At 41.5% G+C, this 20,932-nt stretch overlaps 1 protein-coding gene across 3 annotated transcripts in view; it reads left to right on the forward strand.

The window, feature by feature from the left end:
- Positions 1 to 20,932, forward strand: part of LOC127596850 (vitamin D3 receptor A) — a 52,358-nt gene that overhangs the window by 14,995 nt on the left and 16,431 nt on the right. For all 3 annotated transcript variants that reach the window (XM_052059809.1, XM_052059811.1, XM_052059810.1), the window contains exons 3-4: positions 16,008 to 16,155; positions 18,380 to 18,510. In XM_052059809.1, the coding sequence (XP_051915769.1) occupies positions 16,010 to 16,155; positions 18,380 to 18,510 (277 nt within the window). In that variant the 5' untranslated portion in view covers positions 16,008 to 16,009. The remainder of the gene's footprint in view (positions 1 to 16,007; positions 16,156 to 18,379; positions 18,511 to 20,932) is intronic.

Genomic DNA, 20,932 nt, shown 5'->3' on the forward strand with positions numbered 1-20,932 from the left:
GGCGCCTGACCGGGGGTGGGGGGGACGGGGAGCGGCCAGCCGCACGACACGCACCGACCGACCGACCCCGCGCCCGACACCGTCCCCTACTCCCCAACGCCGCCGCCGCACCACCGCCTATTTAGTTTTCTCCCTGCTCCAGACTTGGAGGGGGGGGGGGGCGCCTCCGCCGTCCTCCTCCGCCCTTGGTTTTTACTCGGCCTGTGGTGTTCATCAAATAGTTCGCAGAATTTTTTTCGATACATCAATGGATGCTATCTTCTTAACTGTAACACAGAAAACGCGGTTTAAACTGTCGTCGGAGATCGCGGCCGCCGCCATGATTCAATGTTGTTGACAGACGACGGGGCAAGCGACGCACGCGCTCAACTCGAATATCGCGAGAGTTTGCACCGATGTAAATCCTCTACACAAAAATGTAGAGGGTTGTTTAGGAAAAAAATGTCGACCGGAAACACAACTTTTTTTTTCTCCGCCTTATTGTTTCACCGTCATCCCAAATTCGCTTGTCTCTGGTTGAAACACAAGGCAATTGGCTAGCTGTTACTCCTCCCTAGCGGTATGGGAGGGTACGACATGATTACTTTCTGGGCGAAAGACCGCACAGGCATACAAATTGGATATTACTGTATACCGCGGCACACCTGACAGTAGTGCGGCGGCACAAGGGTTGAAAAACACTGCTCTAAATGACAGGATGGCAACCAGTCGAAAGTGGAAATGTTATGCAATCAAGTTTCAAGCCAACGCCCTCGCAATCTTATGAGTCAGGTTGACACTATAAGTCGGTGGTTTGCTGCACGATTTGTCCCTTTAGCCTGAGTGGCTGGATGTGTTTAAAGGCTGAGAAGTCAAACAACATGACCCCCTGCAGTGCTCCGTGCCAGTCGGTAGATAACAGCATCATCTTCGCCACGTGACGATGAGTCCTGCGGTGCTTCCTCATGTGTCCTGAGATGGCTGAGAGCTGCTCCATTAATGATGGTAATGATGATGGTGGTGAGGGCTGTCGCACAGAAATCTTTTTCCAATCGATTATCCAAGCGATTTATTCCATCGATTACTTGGGTCATCGAACATCACACACGCGCGCCACACAATTAACAATTTTATTTTATTTTTTCACATTGAAACGTATCTGCTACAAAATTAAATTTCAGACATTAAAGTTGTCACAGAACCTGAGAAGTTATTCAAACACAACCCCCCCCAAAAGTGAGGCAGAACATTCAGTCGACAGGCTGTTAAAGTATTTTGTTGTTGTGTTGTCAGAATAGCAACATTTTGCCTTCGAGACCACACCTGTATGAAATCCCTTTGATACTGGCACTAAAATGATACCACGAAAAAAAAAAAATTAAAACATCAGTAAAAAGCGGTGCTTCAAACCTCGGATTAATTCCAAAAAATGATCATAAGGCTACTAATTAGAATCATTTTGATGAAAATGAAAAAATAAATAAAATGTTAACATTTTTCACACATTGCTGATATTTTTATGTTTATATCCAATCCCGTCCAAAAGTATCACTGTCGAGTTTCTATCCACTGTAAATCCTTTGTAAATCGTTCTATTGTCCGTCTATCACCACCGTGTTGCCGTGAATACCAGTGACAGCCGGTTGACTGTGTAAAATTGCTGATGTTTGAATAAATGTGTCTGCGTTTTTGCAACTGTCTGTATTCAGAGAGGCGGCCCGGTAGTACAGTGGTTAGCACGTCGGATTCACAGTGCAGAGGTACCGGGTTCGATTCCAGCTCCGGCCTCCCTTTGTGGAGTTTGCATGTTCTCCCCGGGCCTGCGTGGGTTTTCTCCGGGTGCTCCGGTTTCCTCCCACATTCCAAAAACATGCATGGCAGGCTGATTGAACGCTCTAAATTGTCGATGCAGGCGTGCGTGGTTGTCTGTCTCTGTGTGCCCTGCGATTGGCTGGCAACCTATTCGGGGTGTCCCCTTACTACTGCCCGAAGACAGATGGGATAGGCTCCAACACCCCCCAGCGACCCTAATGTGGATGAAGCGGTTCGGAAGATGAATGAATGTATTCAGAGAAACCAGCGGGGCTGGCTGGGTGTTGTTGTCTGATCAATTTATTCGTTAACACAAGGAATTCTGTAATTCTGTGCAAACATACTGATTATGCGAAAGGCTCTAACCACCGTGGAGACTGTCTTCAATTTGGCTTCTGGGGAAACGTGTACAGAGGAAGTAGTAAATTAATTATTCATTCATTCATTCATTCATCTTCCTAACCGCTTGATCCTCACTAGGGTCGCGGTGGGTGCTGGAGCCTATCCCAGCTGTCTCCGGGCAGTAGGCGGGGGACACCCTGAATCGGTTGCCAGCCAATCGCAGGGCACACAGAGACGAACAACCATTCGCACTCACACTCACACCTAGGGACAATTTAGAGTGTTCAATCAGCCTGCCATGCATGAAACCGGAGCACCCGGAGAAAACCCACGCAGGCCCGGGGAGAACATGCAAACTCCACACAGGGAGGCCGGAGCTGGAATCGAACCCGGTACCTCTGCACTGTGAATCCCACGTGCTAACCACTGGACTACCGGGCCGCATAAATTAATTATTCTTCTTTAAAAAAAAAACTTTTTTTCTTATGTAAGAAAAAAATACCAGACCTGCTGAGACCGCTCATCTTGCACATTTGAATGAGCGTGATGATCGTATTCCTTAAACTCCTGCTTTTCTCTGTCAATACGCTTGCACAAAGTGAACGATCAGCAAGCTAAACTTTGGTTGTATCCTCGGAGTGCTGAAACATGTTTTGACAGTAGATAACTATTTGCCAACTGTCACCATGGAATGTAACGACGTTATTTGCGATATTGCAGCCCATCTAAAAAAAACATGACTTTTCACCCCCTTCAGCCAAACACGGTATTATTAACACACACACACACACACACACAGACTGCAAATTTCCCAAGTGTGGGACAAATACAGGTTATCTTATCTTATAAAGGATACTTTTTTAAATTGTGCATATAATGAACAAGCCAGTAATGGCCAAGCGGGCATTTCATAACTAATTGACACATTGAGTCGGGTGTCTTATCCTCCATGGCAGAGCGGCTCTGTCGTACCCCTGAGACTGATTCACCGAACCCATAATGGTTCGAGCGAATCCAGGTTAAGAACCACTGATATATCCACACGCCAACATAACTCGGTGTACCCAGTCCCCTGGATTCCATGTTTTTGTGGCTGCACTGGTCACTATGCATTGGAAGCTGTCGCTTGGAATCCAATTCCGTTTTCGAATGTGGTGGTGACCCAATCCACTTGTTCAAAAAGAAAAATAAACGTTTTCATGTTTACCAGATGTGGATGTGTAATGGCTTCCGCAGAGATTTACAAACCTTTTCCTGTTTGTTTTGAACATGTGTTTGTGTTGTAATGGTGAAAGTTTGGTCTGCGAAGGTTGTCGTGTGGTTCTTTGGTTACCAAGAGGTTTTGGCACTCTTCACTGGTTTTTCAAATTCTCGGCCTTCATATCTGGACCATACAATTATAAAACATGAGTATAAGCACCATTTTGTGTGATATATATAACTATTTTTTTCAAAAGACGGCCAAACCTATGGAACACATTTCATTTCTGATCAGACGAGTCTGCAGTCAATTCACCACAAATGACGAAAAATAGTTAAGGCTGTTACTTTCCGTATTATTTTCCCTTTTTGGAGAGGCCAGGGAGGTATACCACCAGTGATTTAGATTTGCATTGTATCAACATGATTAGACTGTGTGTTCTTCACAGTTCTCCCCCACATTTCAAATGTGTTAGATCAATATACTGTAATGCATTCCCTACATTTTTTTTTTTTGGTTTTGCACATCCGAACGTACAATGTTTGTGAAACGGACTAGATAAATTCCCCATAGAAAATTGGTGGATGAAGCATGAAGTGGCACAGACGAGCACAAAGCAGAGATTATCAAACCGGCAGAGGTTGGAGTCATGTGGTTAGCGGGCTTCGCTACAGGCTCGGGGGTCATTTTTTAACGCGTGTGCACACAGATGCTCAGGCACACAAACTGCAATTTGTAATCGGGCTGAATTTTGGAAAATAATCTAATTGGAATCCCCTCCCCTCCCAACTATTGCCATTAAGATTTTAAAATGATATTTTTTCTTTTCAAGGTGTTTTCTAATGTATTTTCACCAAGCCAAAGCAATGATTTAGTCGTTATTACAATAAATGGTACCTAGTCATGTAAATGGATGTTTTTAATATTTCAGCCAGTCCAGGCAAATATCTCCGAACAGAAGGCTGAGCTTGTTTGTGCATATCCTGTCGTTGGTCAGGTTGGCTGTTGTTGTTTTCAGGATGTTCTGTATCTGGTAACTCGACTGGCGCGAGAGAGGCTGAATGATGGAGATTCAGAGCAAGATGAGTCATTTTTTCTGGTAGACACTGTTGTTTTCCACTAAGCCTGTTATTTTCTCTCATACAAGGATGCCAGGTAGTGGGTAGTGGTTTTTTTTTTTTCAACATACAGTCTAATTTTATAATTCAGGAAACTGTGGTGAAAGTTGAGTAAAGACTCCTGATGAAGCCGTTCAAGTAGTCCTCTGGATAAGACGACTTTTAAATGCATGTGTGGATTAATCTGGAGAATGAATCTGTTTTACCTGCTCAATAAAAGTGTTTCAGATTTTAAATGGGTAAAGAACCAAAAAAAAAAAAAAACAAGAATCTCTAGTGGAAAATTATATAGTCTTGTTAAACGTAAATGTCTTTATTCATGTGGTGGCTTTTCAACTTACCGGTAATTGGGCAATGCTATTTGGGTAGTTCCAACTATTGCTGTGAATCATTTTTTGATTTTATTTTTTAGCATGTTTGCAATTGGGCGGACCCGGTGGTCCAGTGGTTAGCGCGTCTACCTCACAGTGCTGAGGTACTGGGTTCAATTCCAGCTCCAGCCTCCTTGTGTGGAGTTCTCCCCAGGGCTACGTGGGTTTTCTGTGGGTACTCCAGTTTCCTCCCACATTCCAAAAACATGCATGGCATGGCAGGCTTATTGAACACTCTAAATTGTCCATTGATGTGAGTGTGAGTGCAGATGGTTGTTCGTCTGTGCGTGCCCTGCGATTGGCTGGCAACCGGTTCAGGGTGTCCCCCGCCTACTGCCCGAAGACAGCTGGGATAGGCTCCAGCCCCGCCTGTGAGGATAAGCGGATCGGAAGATGGATGTTTGCAATTGATTATTTTGTCTTTGTCAACCACTAAAGCGCTCACACGGACATGTGGAAAAGATACTCAAAGGAATTAATGTCTGCCTTTTAAAAGACATTCTTAAGGCAGAGTTGCATGCCGGGTGCGTTTTATCCTCATATTAGACGTGTCTTTGAATACACGCACGCCCCCTCAATGCTCTGCGTTTGAACATACATATTTTCCTTCACATGCAAATCTTGGGCAAGGCTAAGAAATGACTCGCATGAACGTAAGTCACACAAATACGACACCCATTAGATGCATCCAGACCATTAGATGAATAACATGATTTAAGAAAACCGATTCCTTGCAGAATGAAAATTTGTAGCATTGTGCTGCAGTTTTAGGTTGGGGTAAAACAAGGCTGAACGATATAGACAATTTGAATTCATGCTTGTGGAGCACGTGTTTTGATAAATGGCCACATCATTCTTCAAGCTTTTATGGCTCGAGTGGGAAGTGTTGTTTTCTTGTTGGGCTGAGTGGAGCCTTTTACTTCCTCAGGTTCCGCTGACACTGCATCCTTTTGTTGGCTTAGCGCTAGTAGAGGGTTTTGTGGATCATCCAGAGTTCCACACCCTCAGTGAAAATTCACCAAAAACATGTCACTTGTTTTTTTTCTTGTTATTTCTGCTTTGGTGCTGTGACACCTGATCATCCAACCTGGAGGGTCAATATTTTTATTTCTTCTTTAATTATTTATCGACACCATTTGGATCAGACTCTCAAAAAAGGCTAGTTTTCTTATTAAGAGCCTCAAAGGGCTTCAAATGCCCATATTTTTCACCAAAACCCATGATCTAGGCTTCCATTAGGGCAAGAAAATTCAAAAAAATAAATTTTAGGCAACCCCACCCAAATAAAACACCCCCCCCCCAAAAAAAATGCTGTACAATGCTATTATTATTATTATTTTTTTTTAACGACGGGATTGTCCTTTTCTTGAGACAAACTCCAGGGAAGCTGTTGTCCTTAAGTCCTAATAGGAATCCTCCATGCTGATGCCTCTGGAGAAGCGGTCCGCCTCAGGTGTTGTCCCTCTTGGTTGATGTTAAATCAACACAGCAAAGCCCCCAGAAAAGGGGAGAAGTGGCAATAAAACAGGCCAAAATCCATATCAGTAGTTGAGGCAGGACGAGAAATGAGTTGTCTATGAGGTGTGGTTTAACCCAGTGCGAGAGCGTAGAAATAAGTCCAAATTAAGATTTGAAACATTTCTGCAAGCATGAGATGCTCTAATTTCCACTGGCAGGACATTCCCCAGTGCTTGAGTTTGAATAGAGAATGCTCTTGAACTGCCTGACTTCGTTTTAGCTCTTGGAGTCACCAGAAGACCAGCAACATGTTTGGCTCAGAATGAAACATAAGGCTCCACGATGTCAGCAAAATAGGAAGGTGCTAATCATCCCTAGCTGGTCATTGTGACACTTCTAAAAATGTTAATTCAATAAGAAGAGCAATTTGTAGAGACAAGACCAAGTTTGCTTGCAAACATCTGAATAACTACATTGGCTGATGTCAAGCCAGTAAGTGTTGTACAAGTCACACCTGAAGGTGATGTCACCATGCATCGGGTTCTCTGCACGCGGTCTGCCATGACACTGTGGGAATGTGGTCACACTTGCAGCAATAGGCCAAGGTTTGGTGAGTTCTGTGTAAAAAGCAAGGGTAGCTAAATGCATTTTCTGAAGCGCCAATTTTGTGGGATTGCTGTGTAAACTGACTTGTAATTGAATTTTATTGTTTTTTTTTTTTTTTAACAACCACAATCCTTCCCTAAGTCCTCCCAGGCCATTAAACTCCTCTCTTATCAGTTGTGGCTTTGTGCTGGATGTGTGCCGTTTGTTATTTGCCTGCTACCCTGTTTATCAGGTTAATAATTCACCCACATGCTTCACCTTGTTTGCCCTTTGGCCCGATTCCATGTAAACAACAAATATCGCGACAGTGCTTTTTTTTGGTTTGTTTTTTTTGTGATAACGTATGTTACCAGCTTTAGATTTATTTTATAAAAAAAAAAGAGAGAGATGGACATTTTTGGTGTGGGATTAGTAGGTTGGCTGTTCCCTTTATATGGAAAAGTATAATATAGAGCAGTGGTCCTCAACTAGAAATGCTGTCGGTCCACTTTTTTTTTAAATTAATTTTTTTATAAGACCTTGGTCCGGTCCCATGCACGGCGGTCATGGGGAGCACGGCTATATGGCCATTTAGTATGGTCAAGCCAAGCTTATACAAATCAACACTCCTCACAACCAACCAAGAATGGGGTGCATGAAAATAACAATTATTCACTTTATCAGTACACAGCAAATAATGAGAAGTATTGTGTTGAGGCAGAGGAACTCTTTTATTTTGTTAAGTTGTGTCTGCTAAATAATAGAAATAGCCCTTTTAGGGAAATAAGACATTTTTACTTTAACTGTTAAACAGTAGTTGTCTTTTTTCCCTTACTTTAACAAAAGCAAAACAAAATACTCATTTTACCAAATATAATACTAAACATGAAAACAAAAATATTATTTTCATTTGTACAATTCCCCTTTTCACATCCCCTCTGAAATCACTGAAAAATATATCAGAAGAGGAGTTAAGAACCATTTTAAATACTGACACAAGGGAGCACAGGAATGTGCAGTGCTGTTCTTCCACTAAAGGTGAATGCAATGTCTGAGGCATGCAAATATTATTTGAGGACGTCATCGGGATGTTCATTTACCATGTTGCGGTGTTCTGCTGTTAAACAGCTGCAGAGATCCCCGGGTAGACGGGAGCAAAACTGCACACAATCGAAACCTCCCGTGATTCGTCTTTTCTAATTGTCTGTGTGTGGCTCTCCTGTGCTGAAGCTGTGAACACATTGTGGCGTCGCGCATGCGTCTGTTTCCTGACACAATCATCCATTTTGAATGCGTGACGGTGATGTAATGGCACACCTTAAGTTCAGAGGAGCCAATCAGCGCATCGTTATCGATGCCCTGCTCAGCCTGCTCATCTCCAGTTCGTCAAACATTATACACACACAGTCGCGCTGCTGCGTCTTCTGCAATACATCTGTTCGTGCCCGCAAATAATACAACGGATAATTTTAACAAGCGATCATGGTAATGCGCAGATTATAGCCCAAAAATAGAAAATGTATAACGTAAAAATCACTTTATAATTTATTATTTTATACAATTTGCCGAGGGTCCGGACAGAGGAGGCCGGCGACCCGGACAGAGGATTTGGCAGTCCGGTCGTGGATCGCGGTCCGCCAGTTGAGGAAGAGGGATATAGAGGCTATCATGGATTCGGTCTTTCTTTTTAAAAAACATTTATGCATGTGTATAATTATAAATTCATTACACATACTTAATGCAGCTATCTATTAGTTCCATTAGGTGAGCGCACAAAGAAAAATCAAGGTGTCCAATTTATCGAGGCATTTGAATCACTCTTTAATTTGGTGATACTTGATTCTGAGCCTAGACAGCCTGCATAGAGTGCTGAATTTTTTTTTTCTCATCCAGAATGTAGCGAATCATTCTCATATTCCATAAGAAAAAGTTACGAGATGTATATTTTAAGAATAGTGGAGCAGCCAGCTAAAATTTTAAATCAAGCGCGCCTCAGCATCAAGAGAAGGATACCACTTGTCGTGTTGCTGTTCATACCCAGTCATAGTTTAGAAGGTCAGAGTTGAGTCTATGTACAGGGGACGGAGGCATCCTTATGCAGAATGATAAATCTTGATTAACCTGGTTTTGTGATGTTCCCATTTCAGTTTTGATTTGATTCACTGACTATGTTATAAATGCAATCAAAATCGTTATTTTTTTCTTTCTAGATGAGCTACAAGTTATGATTGTTGATATGGCGAAAGGAAATGCTGAATGGCACACCTCACACTCACTTACACACTCGCTCACGCTTCCTCTTCATTTCCATCCCCTACTTAAAAAACTGTTGTTTAAAAACTGGATTGCCAGGATAAGGCGAACACGGGAGGCCCGGCAGGCCATGCAAAGTAAACTGACACAGTCAAACCAAACCGTTGAAACTTTTTTTTAAAAGCAGTTGAGAGGTTTGTATGTGTGTGAGTGCCAACTCTCCCTGCGGCAAGCAAAGTGACTGACAAGAGTTGGAACAAAGCAGCATGACTGACTGCTGGTGACATGAAAATGAGAAGTTCGGGGGTAGATATATCTGATATGTCTGTTTTATTAATTGAGCGATAAATTGACATAGTAAGTATCGTCAGAGGTGTAATTACGATCATCTGTAGCAAAGAACAGGTGCTGACAATCGAGTAACCACACTTGCAGATTGTTAAAATAGGGAAAAGGCGACTCAGGCTTTTGTATTGCGTGTCGGTGTGCACCACACTGAGCACAGAGAAAAGAGCAAAGAATTGTCCGAGGATTTGAGAAACAAAAGGACGACGATTGTTGCGTCTTCAAAGCGTACTAATTATGCCTACCAAGAAAACTGCAAAGTCTGTCCATCCAAAACAATGCACGTTATACAATCGTGTATTTTCTCTCCTGCTTGGAATTGTGTATTTGCATATTTTACGATCTGTTGAATTCTGAAGCCCGCACACTGTGGAATCCCTAAAAATAGCAGCCAATATTGCGCTGAGGCATTCCTGGTCGCTGACACATATGAAATATCTGTTTGTCTACCTACGATCTATCTTTGTCATATGGCTTGGCAACTTCCACTGCGTACAATTCAATAGACTTTTAAACAACCAATGTTCTGCACTTGAACTTGAACGTGCTGTGAAGTGAGTTCAAAAACATCTTGTTAATTTAACTAACTCGGTCAGGGATGGTGAACGTAATTTTTCAACAGTGCTACTGGGGGGCCCATATAGGACCATGCAAACACTTACTAATCAGATGTATAACAAAAATTCTGTTCAAAATATGGACAGAAAACAAAAAACAACCCTCCCCCCCTTTTTGGACCATCTCTCTTACCAGCAGAAATCACGACTGTCATGTTGAAACCAACTCAATAAATTGTGGTGACTGTAAATGTGTGACGTGGAGGTGGAAAGAACAGTTACGATGACACAAAATACCCTCAGTTCCACTTGCGGTTTTCTACTTTGATTGAAACAGATTTGACTTGCTGGGTGAGAGACTACTTTTACCAGACGCTCGTTTTTAAGCAAAGTAAAATTTTAAATCAAAGGTGAAAAACTACAACAGAAATATAGAGCACCCTCCAGTTGTACGATTAGGAATCCCCCCATTTTTTTAATCCCTAAAGAGCTAAAACTGGAAGCTTGAGCGGCCATTGTGTCTGATTCCAGATGAGACTTCCGCAAATCTCGTGAATATCTCCAGGATTCTAGTTTTTTCTTTGACTTTTTGGATGAACATGCCCCCAACACTTCCTGTAGCCATACCCAACCCCACCCTCTGGAACTCTACTTCAACACATCCGCAACTGTACTGACCTCCAATCCTTCAAATCATTTCTTAAAATTCATCTGTTCCACAATGCTTTTAACACCTTTTAATCGCTTTGACCCGGTTTTGCTTTGTATTTCTTCTTTGAAATCTGTTTGTTTTTGAAGTGTGTAAATTTTGCTTTAAGAGGTCCGTTTTTAATCATGTGTTGCTCAGTTTTTTTTGCAAAGTGTCTATGAGTATGATGAGAAGTGCTTTCAAATAAAATGCATTATTATTATTGTTATATAAAATGCTACACGGTCACATACAAGCACCTTGTTCCCTCTTCCATGTCCCTCAGGTTACTTCAAAGTATGAATCATTGCAGGCTAGTTTTATTATATAGAGTTGACCATTATTTAACAGAGATAACACACACTCGTAAAATTCTGCGCACCCCAAAGATCACCTTTCAGAAGCTGATTGTTCTTTTTACTTACCGTATTTTTCGACTTATACGTCGCTCCGGATTATAAATCGCACCAGCCAAAAAATGCATTATTAGAAGGAAAAAAAACATAAATCGCACTGGGGAAATTTATTTGATAAAATCTAACACCAAAAACATAAATGTCATCTTGAAAGGCAATTTAAAATAAAAATAAAATTGGAGAACAACAGGCTGAATAAGTGTACGATATGCTAATGTTACATGATGCTTAAACAATGAACTTTGAATGTGCCTGGGATGTTCACGTAATATATCAAGAGTTAGCGGCTATAGCACAAAGAACATGCTAACAAATTTACCAAACCATCAGCGTCACTCCAAATCACGAAATCCATTGAAATCTTCATGCTCGGTGTCACTTTTAAACAATTCCGCCAACTCCGGAGGGAGAAGTTGCAGCGCTTTGTCTTCTACGTCGCTTACGTCAGAGTCATTGTCAGTTGTTTTTCTCAGTTACCACCAATGTGGAAAGTATCAACACAGGCCGAGAGCACCCTCTTGCGGTTTAATGTGAAAATAACATGTGATGTGTACAATGTGTTAATTATTTCACACATAAGTCGCTCCAGAGTATAAGTTGCACCCCGGCCAAACTATGAAAAAAACTGACTTGCAATCCGGAAAATACGGTAATGTATAACACGTTATTTGCTGTTATCCATGCTGAAAAGTTGAAGTATTATCTCCATAGTAATTTGAGAGGTTGGGATTTCATTTGTTTATTATTTTTATTATTTTTGGTGTGTAAAAAGAAGTTGTCTAACCTTGCTAACAGTTTCGATCATCCTTACACAAGCCTCTGCCGGAGTTTGTCCAAACAGAGAAAAGAAGGTACTTCAAAGTCGGCTCATGGATGTTGTATTTTTACAAAACGGAACATCAGATTTATGATAGCTGCAGCACAAAATACAAGACGGTAACCTCGAGGGGGCACAGGTAAGGTTGGAACAGAAAAGCAGATGTGTGCTATTTGCGCCAAAATTAGCTCTCCCGCGCCTCATGTACTCCCAACTAATGAAAGGTAATGCAGGTTAATTGTTTATCCACAAGTTCACTTCTCCCACCTCCTCACCATTTGCTCCTCTGTCTTTGTCCTCGTTTGACATGCATCAGTGGAGGCTCTGATGCATTTCAGCTGCATCCTGCAGCCACGTGAATGTTGGGCACGCACGTTCATCGCATGAATCCCCCTCCTCTCTTCGCCCTCATTTGCTTGTCCTCTCCTCACATGACTCCTCTCTCTCGCTCTCTCTCTCTCTCACAAATTTTTTATGATGTTGTCAACGGTGCGCCAAGATCGTTTTCTGTGACCACGACTGTACCGATGTTTTGACTCACGTTTTGACTCAACGATGTCTTTTTATGTCAATTCAAGGAACGTTCTGAATTCAAACTCGGAAAAACAAAGGTTGTGGCGAATTTGGTCAGTCGCTTTTTGCCCTTGGTTGAAGGCCCAACTTGGTGAATAAGCTGAATTACCCAATATTCATGTTAATTTCCTTACATCCTACTTTTAATTTCTTCCAAATGCTGTCCTCATTTGGTAAATTCAGATGAATAAAATTGACTGTCTTTCACGGCTGTGCAGTGAATCAAAGTGTAATTGTGATTTGGATTGTGGCTTTTTTCGGATCTGGAAAAAAAATTATAATCACAGAAAAACAAATTGCAAAAGTGTGTGTTCCCCACATTTTGAAAGTACCCTGACAGCACCATGTCACTTGAGCAGCAAGCGCGCGACTTCGTTTTGTTTTATTTTGCTGTCCTTGAGTGTTTTAAACAGTTTGACATCCCAGTTGGAGTTTCCTGTGTGACTAAGCACACAGTAAAAAGAATTACAGACATTTTATATTTAAAGACAAGACTCTCTCCATTTTAAAAACATCGCCAATGTCAGTCAATAGGGGTGTTCACACGGCACACATTTGCTCCGGTGCTGCACCGATGTATTTTGTCACGATATATCTTACACCGGAGCATATTTTGTGGAGTGTTCACATGTATAAAGCCGCTGAGCGTGTTGGCACCGGTGCAGCGCCGCTACAGCCCCACTTGGGTTCACACGGCAGTTTCTGCAGCGGAATAAAACAATAGGAAACAAAGAGCTGTCGTGTTGGTTCTTTTTTAAAACATATACAACTCAAGCAACTACTGTACAGGCACGTTCTTCTCCTTCTCGGTCTCCGTGCCTTCTGCTCGAGAGGCATTCAATGACCGCCTGGAAAACGTAAATCAACGATGATTTCAATGACACTCAGAAAAGCAAACATATAATGCGCCAAACAGAAAATCAAGAGAGTAAATCACAAAATAAATTCAATGCGGGGGGGGGGGGGGGGTGAACACACAACAGAGGAACAAACTACTCTAACAACTCCGAGACAGTCCAGTCTCCTACAAAAGGAAAGATGATGTTTGGGGACTGGGGACTACCCCCCCCCCCTCCCCCGTTCTAGTTGACATGGTATAACCCAAGAGAGGCAAGATGCCGCTTGCTACTGTCATTGCCAGTTGCCATTCTACTATTATTGCCAGCCATCATGTCTTGTGTCGTTATTAAACAAACAGATGACGGAAGTACAAAGAGCATGAAAGCAACACATTCTAGCCGTACGTAATCAACTCTTCTCATGCGTCGCGAAGGCTACTCCCCCCGCCGCAAATGACCATTTTCTCCGGAGCAAATTTGACCCACCTCAGTGAGGTGGTTTAAAAATTTGTAAGCTGTTTTCAGGGGCTACACTGGTGTAACTTTGCACGTGTGAACGTTCTACTGGGGTAGCACCGTTGTAGCACCGGAGCAAATGTTGCCGTGTGAACACCCCTAATGTAAAATCCCATTGACATGCTAACGGGAAATAACCTTTGATTTCCGGGCATTATATACCTGAAAATAAAATTCACGCACGAACACTGTAGTAGTAATGCATGCATACAGGTCATTAAACAAGAGTCGGAGGCAAATATTCTTTCCAATCTGTAAAAAAAAATATATATATATATATATATATATTATATATTAATAGAATTCAAGCACAAGTTTCTTACTTTTCTTATGTTATTTGTGTGTACTCCACGTATGTGCGCCACCACACTTTGCCAAAGAGGCCAACTTGTCGGCATTTATTTTTATTCTTAGTTTTTTTTTAAATTGATGTAATTATTTTATTCTTAATTCACTTTGTCACAAATTTATTTTCTGGTTGTTCGTTAAAGTTGTATTCAAAGTTGAGTTTGCAAGGCGTTTTTATTGCCCTACCAACACACATTTCCGCGTGGTATGGCACGAAATACGATACCAGAGATTCCAGGTTAGTCCATTAAGTCCCAAGCCATGTGAAAATAAAAATAGAACCACAGAATAAGATAAAATACATATTTTAGAGATGAGGAAAATCCCTATTCACATGGTGAAAATGTGTAATTATTCAATACAGCAAAGTTGTGGCGGCAGCAGAATGAAAATGCCAGAGGCGTGACTTCCACATGACATTTTAACATCATTTTGTACTTATCAAAGAGAATAGGGTGTTCAAAATGCACCGATGAACAACAACATGTACAATGGTAGTTTTGATTAGTTGAGTTGTGGTCGCTGAATAAATACTGAATTAACTTATTCAATCCCAGCCACTTTTACTGGAGCAACCCCCTCAATCCCAGTATTTTACTGGATTTTGACTGATCTTGCAAGGCCCACAGAATATTTGGTTCTAATACTATTTAAACATGGAGCCTACCAATATAAAGTTTGGACTCTCTTCTTTCAGCAGAAAAAAATGTTCTCTCTTTTTCCATTCTTCAGCAATCGGCATTACAAAATGGCCAAGTTTCATGAAAATGTCGATTCCTGGGCAAAAATCGGAGAAAAAGAGCTTTTTGTAAAAGCATGCATATCAAGCACGTGAGGCACCACTGCCACCTACTGGTTGCTTTTTTACATGATTTACAATGCAAACAGGCTTATTCTCATTCACGGTTTGCATCAGATCCTCCTCCTCTCTATGATGCAAAAAAAAAAAAGGGACTCAGACGTACAAGTACGACTCAGACGTACAAGTACGTCCTTGGTAGGCGGGGCCTAATTTTAAAAATACGTACAAGTACTATTTGTGGAATGAAAGCGTTAATTCATTTTGAAAGGAATGAATAATTGTTTTTCGGGCTGTCAGAAATGACTCTTTTTAGATCGTCTGTACCGTATGTCCGTGTGGTAAACATAGAACAGGCTAAATGATTCTGGCCATTGCCAATATGGTTTTGAGGCAGAATTGTTTTTTTTAATTGTGTGTGTTGGCCAATTTTTGTGAATGATTTAACCAAGTTAGCAGACTCCCACCCAGCACTAGATTTTGTTAATGATGATATCCATATCAACGAAAATAATCGTGATTATTTTTCCCATAATCACCCTGCCTTGTCTTTATATTTCAAAAAGGTGAAACATTATTCGACATAATATAATCCGATATTTAGTACTTTTCTGAGAGTTTTGTCATGAAATCATTCATTGAATATCCAGTTTTTGTAACAGCATCATTTACTTGTTTACACGTGTCTCCGCTGACTCATTCAGGCAGTAGCAGGTTGCGTATCGTGAGACTCATTGCCTCATACTAAATATGCTAATACCCCCAACACCTGTCTTTTTATAAGGGGGGGACAACGTTGGAGCATCTGACCAGGCACATCCTTACAACACACTGCTAACAGGAAACCAACTGATTTGTTATCTAACTTCGGTTGGTGATGTTCATAGTTCACAGGAACATAAAAGCTTTTACGCGTTCTTTTTCTTTTGACTACTCAGTAGTCAGTAGGATAAACAATACCTCTGAAATCTTCTCTTTTGTCTTACACAGTGATGGAGCCCATGACGGTTACTACGTCGGTGGCGGGATCAGATGATTTCGATCGCAACGCCCCGCGGATCTGCGGGGTTTGCGGTGACAAAGCCACCGGCTTCCACTTCAACGCCATGACCTGTGAGGGTTGCAAGGGCTTCTTCAGGTCAGTCATCATGTTGGACCAGCCCATGTTCTAACGTTCACTTTGAATGTATGAGTAAGGAGTGGGTTAGTTGATTGTGTAGTCTAACTGTATGTTGATTGTGCGGAGGCGAGCGTCGATTAAGCATGTCTTCAAGCGATTGAGGACAAAGGGAGTGAAGTACTTGGCTGGAACCCCGCCAACTTGATCACTCTTGATTCACTCTTGACCAATTTGCGTTTGAATAAAACTGCGTAATTGTCATAGGATCTCATTAATTCATTGAAATAGTTACTTAACAATTCATCGATCCTTGGTTTTCTTCATCGTTTCATCAAACACCTGTTCCTGATAAATGCCAGTTAAAAAAAATTGTTTTGGCTGTGTTCACACTTGATGAGTATCCAAAATGATCCTTAGTGTACAAATTTGGTTTAGTTCGATTTGGCATTCACAGACATTTTTGGACCAAAGATGCCAGTAAAAAAAACAAAAACAAGTATGTGAAGACCAAGGCTGCAACAACAAATTGATAAAATCGAAAAAAACACTCCAATTGTGTTTGTAACAAATAAAAGTAGCGAATTTTTTTTTTTTGGGGGGGGGGACGCTTCGCGCTTTGATCATGTCAGTTGAGCTTTATTTCCCATGGCGGCGCACACAAGTTTAGGCGGTCACAGTCAATGCGGATTCGTGTATACACAGAAGCCCCCCCCCCCCAAAAAAAACGACACACATGGAGCGTTTCAGGGTGTTGTATATTTCTTTTTGTGTCGGGTAATTATTAATAAGGACACCGTAAACAATTGCATGTCAGCATTTAATATAAAACTCTGATAACCAATGTGCGTTCCTTGCAACCACAGCGACCAGTTTGGGGTGGAAGTACAAGAAGCCCCGGTGACTTTTAAGGACAAACTTTGATGTGTGTTGCGTCGATGAATGACCTCAAAAATATATGAATACGGAGTGTTAAAACGTGTGTAAGAAATTGACTTCAAAAACAAGAATAATGTTCGGCATGTGCTCATGGCTGTATTTGGTACAGTATGTACTACTGTGTAAGTCGTCATGTTACGTCATGCGTTGAAATAGACTCCATGCAAAATTCAGTTTTTGCAGTCTGACAGACGGGACATGGCGCCTTCTCGATATGTTCCGATAGGAGAGAAACACACTCTCGTTGAGGATTTTTCCTGGCTCAAATTGAGTCCGAGGTCACCACTCGCCATGACGTACACATATTCTATCAATTTAACGGACTCCCTTTCCTTTGCAGGAAACATACTTAAAGTTAAGAGTTAAGAATATGACTATAATTTTCTTACAGGGCTCATTTATTAAAACTTGAGTAGAAGAACGATGGGCTCATAGCTTGTGTGGTGGGGCCGCTTTTGTTTGAGACAGTCATAGATTATTTTGAAGCAGCCTTCAAGCGCAATGTGGTCCGTGTCCACCTGTGCTGCAATAAATAACATGCTGCAGTTTCCCCTATTCCAAAAAATGAAAAAAAAATCTTAAACCATATTATTTTAGTGATTGTAACCTTATTGGTGGGCAGTCCGGTGGTCTAGTGGTTAGCGCGTTCGCCTCACTGTGCAGAGGTGCAGGGTTCGATTCCGCTCTGGCCTTCCTGTGTGGAGTTTAAATGTTCTCCTCATACCTGTATGGGTTTTCTCTGGGTACTCCAGAGTTACCACCTTAGACTGCCTTTATTGCACACTGGGTTCCAGATGATACCCAGTGGCACACACCCAAAAAAAAAAAGCCACATTTTCACCACACCCAATCCAGCACAGTTCGTTTTCAGTGTGAACACAGCCCGAGCATCAGAGTAACTTCTAACCAATGCATGTTTGCCACTATCCATAATTACCACCGTAAAATTATTGGTATGTTGGAAAAACTACACTGTAACATAATAATCAGCGACTCTTATCTGCATTTAATGTAATCGAGGGGTTTTCCACCCGTTTCTCTAACATGTAAGCCTGTATGAGCTACATTATTCATTAGTGTAGTGAATAGATTCTTTTTATTTTTCTATACTCGTTCAGACGCCGCATCTTTTTCACTGAGGTATCTTATGTCCTTCCATTATCATGGATACGAAATGTGTTTTACTAATTAACCGTGTGACATTCATTGAAATTTTACCTAATGTTATTTCATATGTTGTTCACCCCCCAAACGGTAATGAATGACTATTCATGAGTGTAACCAATCTCGTGTTTCACCCGGCTAGGCGCAGTATGAAGCGTAAAGCCGCCTTCACCTGCCCATTCAACGGCAGCTGCACCATCACCAAAGACAACCGACGTCACTGCCAGGCCTGTCGTCTCAAGCGCTGCATTGACATTGGCATGATGAAAGAGTGTGAGCACGTCTCTTTTGACTTGGTGAAACCGTATTCGTGCGGACAGAACACGTCCTTTCCTTTAAGCACCTGAAAGAAACAAGTATATGTTAAATACTTGAAGTCTCATTGCGTTGATGTTGTGGTTATTCTGGCTTGAAAGACTTAAAGTTAATAAAAACTGGCATTAGCAGGAAAATTATTTTCTTCCTGCGTAGCATTAAAAAAAAGCATTCTGTTTATCTGCTGTAGGCTTTTTTTTTCTTCTGGGCGTCGTCAATCTCAGAATGCGAAGTAAACATTTAAAATCAAAACTCTGCAGGTATGACCACAGAAGTTGGAAAATGGCTGCGATTCTTGAACAATAAATGCTCCATCGCATCGGTCATTTTGTTGTTTCAGTGGCACAGTGAATGTGTGTTGAAAATGATACTCGATTACAGGTATCAAAATTGAATTGACAATTACTTGAATATCAATTAAATCCAACTATTTTGGTGAGCGATTAATCGGGGAGAGCCATTGTTTAACTTGTCCAAATTCTCAGATTTCAGCCTTTCATGAGTAAATGTTCTCAGATTTTTCTGTCGTCCTTCATGAAACCAGACTTTTTCTTTTTTTTATTTTCATCAAAATAAGATTTACACCAACATCTGCTTTTACTTTGGACAACAATGATCAAAATTTCCCCATTTTCTGGCATGTTACAATACGAAGCCCCCAAAGTGATATCGGGAGGGCTGGGGTGGGGTGATAAAATATCTCTCGTCGGGATGAGGAAGTTTCTCATTCTTTCGTGTTTTCGTACGGACATGTGTCACAGCGAACACTCTTTTCTGAGAACAAATGAGACTCCTTTAGACGGAAAAGGGAGAAAAATATGGTTTTGTGTATAAAAAGATGGCTTTCATGTATTACTGTAGACTGAGTGGAAATTAGCGTTTTTGGAGGTGCAGGGGGGGGGTTAATTGAGTAATCAATGGAAGATCATCAATCGGATAATCAATACTAACAACATTCATTTGTAACAGCCCTACATATTCGGTTTAGAAAAGGAAAAGAAGCACTTATTTGGGTTTAAAAACAATCAAAGTATGAGCACATTTAGGTTTTTGCAGGTGTGTACATGGCACCTTGCTGCTATTCTGTTTTGAAAGGGTTAATTCACCCCCTCCTGTTGAAGATCTCCTGTTGAGGCCTGCACTTGACCACATCCAATTAGTCACTTTACAAATCGTAAATGTTTCTTTTGCCAATAGCTGTGGGACTGCTCAAGTTGTTGGTTTGGTTCTTGTAAAGCAATGCCGAGACAATGCGGTTGTGGATTCAGACGTGGCTCGGGACCAACTGGCTCAAACGAGTCCCTAGAATAGGCAAACGCGGACCAAACTGTGCCTATTCACCACTGTCACAACGAGGTTTCTTTTTTTGTTTGTTTGCTTTTTTGTGTGTGCTGCTGGCATGAGGCTGCATCGGTGAATTTGGATGGGCAGTCAAAGCCTAATTAATGAGGACACATTCAAAGAGATGAAAACCAAATAAATTCGACGGCCAGATTCTTTCACAAGCGTTTTAAAAGGCTGTGTAGCCAAATTGTTGATGTTCTTGTTTTTGACATCCACATCATGTGGTTATGTAATGCCGCTTCTGTGGTTTCAGAATCCGGAGAGCAATCATTCAAAAGCCACTTCAAACATTGTTGTTTACAGACTTAAGGAAAATTACCAGTATTTAGTGAAAATAGCAAGACCTGAACCAAAAATAATTGTCACCCGTGCCAACTCCTTTTGCAATATATGTACTGTAACTTCTCGAGAACAGCACACACTTGTATAACACGCCGCCCCCCCCTCCCCTAAAAAAATAAAAATAAATCACCCTTCCAAAACACTTTGCATGATGTCACAGAATTGTAAAATCAAAAATGTAATTCAAATGTGCTTAGACTAACGAGTACTTGTTGGATAGTTTGTGTTGAGATAACAAACAGACAGGAGGCCACCTCATAGGCTCGCGCGGTATATGCGTAAGCTGTGCCCTCACACCTCGAGGCCTTCCTCTTTTTGGCACTCATGGCCTGTCTGGCAGTCAGACTGTCTACACAGTTGAGCTCTTCATTGGGTAATCTGTCACCGTGGCAGAGAGTCAAAAGGATAAAATGGGCAAAGCCATTCAGGGGTCAGTGCGTTACTCCCTAAAGCGGCCACCCGAGCTTTCGAGCCAGGCCCTGGCTGTCAATTTCTACTCTCTTTGTAGCAAGCGCCTATGTGTGTTCATTGTCTGTGATTACCTCATCAAGCTCATCAAGTTTACCTTTTCAAAGGCATAGACTAAAAGTATGAGGATGAGTTACACAAAGCTAAGTAAATGTAAAATGCAGTTTTTAACTCATTCACTCCCAAAGACGTTTTTAAACGTCCTTTCAGACTTGGTCCAGAATTG

Source organism: Hippocampus zosterae, chromosome 2 (assembly GCF_025434085.1).
Source record: "Hippocampus zosterae strain Florida chromosome 2, ASM2543408v3, whole genome shotgun sequence".
NCBI classification, from domain to species: Eukaryota; Metazoa; Chordata; class Actinopteri; order Syngnathiformes; family Syngnathidae; genus Hippocampus; species Hippocampus zosterae.